The sequence below is a fragment of the Clarias gariepinus genome, chromosome 11 (assembly GCF_024256425.1).
Source record: "Clarias gariepinus isolate MV-2021 ecotype Netherlands chromosome 11, CGAR_prim_01v2, whole genome shotgun sequence".
Classification (NCBI taxonomy): domain Eukaryota; kingdom Metazoa; phylum Chordata; class Actinopteri; order Siluriformes; family Clariidae; genus Clarias; species Clarias gariepinus.
Genome location: NC_071110.1, coordinates 8279835 through 8283209, shown reverse-complemented (window position 1 = coordinate 8283209; position 3375 = coordinate 8279835). Strand labels below are relative to the sequence as shown.

General features: G+C 42.1%; 1 protein-coding gene across 1 annotated transcript; it reads left to right on the top strand.

The window, feature by feature from the left end:
- Window positions 1–396: 396 nt before the first annotated feature.
- On the top strand, window positions 397–3148 carry LOC128533469 (olfactory receptor 10A6-like; the record flags this gene model as incomplete). Its single annotated transcript, XM_053507740.1, has 2 exons — window positions 397–1331; window positions 3139–3148. Coding segments are annotated over exons 1-2 (945 nt in total), but the record flags the coding sequence as incomplete, so codon positions are not given.
- Between the last annotated feature and the right edge of the window lie 227 nt (window positions 3149–3375).

The window sequence follows — 3375 nt, the reverse complement described above, 5'->3', positions numbered from 1 at the left end:
TTCAGTGTTAAGGTTTATTATTATTATTATTATTTATATTAATATTATTATTATTTGAAATTCAAATGCACTTTTTTCTTTTTTTTATGGTCTCCAACATGTTTCTTCTCATGTGTTATTTATTCTACATTCCCTTGATTCCCAAAAGTGGGGATCTAAACTGAACAAATAAAGGGGGGTTAGAAAACCAAACAATACTAACAGGTTAAGGAACTGTAAGGAACATATGGTTATATCACTGAATATGGACATGTGGAATCCACAATATAACAAGGTATAGGCTGGGCAAAATAAAGAGCAACCTACACTACTAAAACTTCAGTATAAAACTTAAGTGCTTTATTACATCTGTCATTTTAGACTTAAAACGAACTAACCAACATTAAAATCTACATAATGACTGCTTTGAACAGTAGTTTACTACAAAATACATCGTTTGTGCGTCCAGAATACTTTTTCATTGGTGGGTTTTCTGGAATACCTTTCAGCCAATACTACTTTGTCTTTTTAATGTTTGTCTATATTATCTCACTTTGTGGAAACTTACTTGTCCTTTTTATGATACTAGTTGACAAACGTCTCCATATTCCTAAATACATGGGGATCTTTAATTTAGCTCTGTCAGAATTTGGTGAAGCAAATGCACTGATTCCCAACCTTTTGAAGACTTTTGTCTTTGATTCACGGCACATATCCTATGAGGCATGTTTGGCTAACATGTTTTTTATTTATTTCTTCGGAGGTGGACAGGCTTTAACTCTTGTTGCCATGGCGTATGATCGTTTTATTGCCATTTGCCTACCTCTGAGATATCATGCTATTGTAAATAACTCCTTTATGTTTGCATGTTTAACAGCAATATGGGTATTTAATTTTATTATATTTGGCACTATGGTGGTTTTAGTTACACAACTTTCATTCTGTAAAAATAATGAGATAAATAGCTTTTTTTGTGACCATGGGCCAATTTATACACTTGCTTGCAATGACAACAGTATAAATATCTTTATGGGGAACTTTTGTGTGGTACTATACCTTTATGTACCATTGACTGCCATAATCTTATCATACTTAGGTATTTTGTTGGCTTTAATCAAAATTACAACATGGGAGGCTCGTCTTAAAGCATTTAAAACCTGTGTCTGTCATCTGTGGGTAGTGGGAATATTTTTCCTACCTGTATCAATTACGTATCTTGCAGATATAATATTCTCTCTCCATCCCAATGCTAGGATAATTAATATTTCACTCTCATTAACAATTCCACCCATGATTAATCTCATCATTTATGTTGTGAACACAAAGGAATTTAAAAACTTCATCATAAAAATGTTAAGAAAAAATTAAATCTTAGGTCCACATTTAGCAATATGTTATCTGTGGCGCTCAACCACACGCATAAAGTTTTCCAGAGCGCAGAGGAATTTAGTTGAACTAAATAATATTCATGCAGTACAATCAGGGCCTCTTATTTCTATTTATTCTAGGTTGTTTGGTGTTACAGTGTGTGCTCTACAATGTCAGAAAACTTTCAAATGCAAATAATTTACCACTTTCCAGGTGTGAATCAGCTGCGCTCACATATATTTTTAGAAAAACTTAAATCCACCCCTCCCAACTTTAAGACCCTCGGTGCTTTAGCCTCTTTTTAAATTTGACATTAAAAATTACCACATTACAGGTGAGGTCGGCTGCCGTCACGACATCTCCAACCACCTTTTCTTTGTTTTTGTTTTTTTTTCAAGTTAGCTCTGTTTTTAGCATTTTAAAACCAGTCAAAATACCACCATTGTGTACATTAGTTATGATAGAGACACCCTTGTTTCTATAGGTGTACAATGTACTCACAATTTGACTTTTTTAACTCCGGATCCAAACTGGCCGAGTGAGATCCTGAGGGAGAACAATAGACGCGACACGAAGCGGCGGCCACGAGGGAAACGAGCCGGCGTCAGGAACAGGCTGAGAGCCTGTGCACACCGGCCACCTCTGCCTAGCATCTTGCTCGTCAACGTCCAGTCACTGGAGAACAAACTTGATGACCTCAGGGCCAGGATAAAGTTGCAGAGAGACATTCAGGACTGCAATCTCCTCTGCTTCGCAGAGACATGGCTGAACCCAGCGGTGCTGGATTACGCCATCCAGCCGGCTGAGTTCTTCTCGGTTAACCGCATGGATAGGACACGGAACTCGGGGAAGTCAAGGGGAGGCGGCGTGTGTTTAATGAACAGCAGCTGGTGCAACAGTGCGAGCATTGTTCCTCTTACACGCTCCTGCACACCCAACCTGGAACTACTGTCCATCATGTGTCGTCGTTTTTATCTACCTCGGAAGTTTACATCGGTCATAATCAGCGCCATTTATATTCCACCACAAGTGGACACGGACACTGCCTTATGTGAGCTGCATGAGGCACTCACACAGCACCAGACACAGCACCGGGATGCTGCGCTTATTGTGGCGGGGGACTTTAACAGTGCCAACCTCAAACGCGCAGCGCAGAACTTTTATCAGCAGATCACCTGCCCCACCAGGGGTGAAAGGGCACTAGATCATTGTTATACAACGGTCATGGACGGCTACAAGGCACAATCCCGCCCTCCGTTTGTATAATACAAAGAAAGGGAAAAACAGAAAGTTCCGGTTCAGAGGGAGGTCGCGCACTGGACATACCAAACGGTGGCCGCGTTACAGGACGCACTCAATGACGCAGACTGGGACATGTTCAGGAACAGCTCCGATGACGTCAGCGTGTTTATGGAAGCAGTTGTGGGATTCATTGGGAAACTAGCGGATGATACTGTGGAGAAAAAGACTATCAGAACGTTTCCCAACCAGAAGCCGTGGGTGGATAAAACCATCCGCGACGCTCTGAGATCTCGCACCGCTGCCTACAACACAGGACTTGCGTCGGGGGACATGAAACCATACAAGGCTGCATCGTATAACGTCCAGAAGGCGGTGAAAGAGGCGAAGCAGCGCTACGGGAGAAAACTAGAGTCACAACTCCAACAGAGTGACTCTAGGAGCCTTTGGCAGGGACTAAGGACAATTTCGGATTATTAAGCAACATCTGGTATGACGAACGCGGATGTGACTCTGGCAGACGAGCTGAACACTTTCTATGCTCACTTCGAGGCTGCAGCAAAGGACGCTAGCAATGCTAATGCTAACGGCGTTAACGGCTGCAGACAGGAAGACACTGCTAGCACCAGAAGCGCGTTCATCATCACCGAGCATGACATGAGGAGAGCCTTCAAGAGGGTGAACACCAGGAAAGCAGCAGGACCAGACGGCATCTCGGGTCGTATCCTCAGAGCCTGCGCAGACCAGCTAGCACCTGTGTTCACTGAGATATTCAACATCTCCTTATCT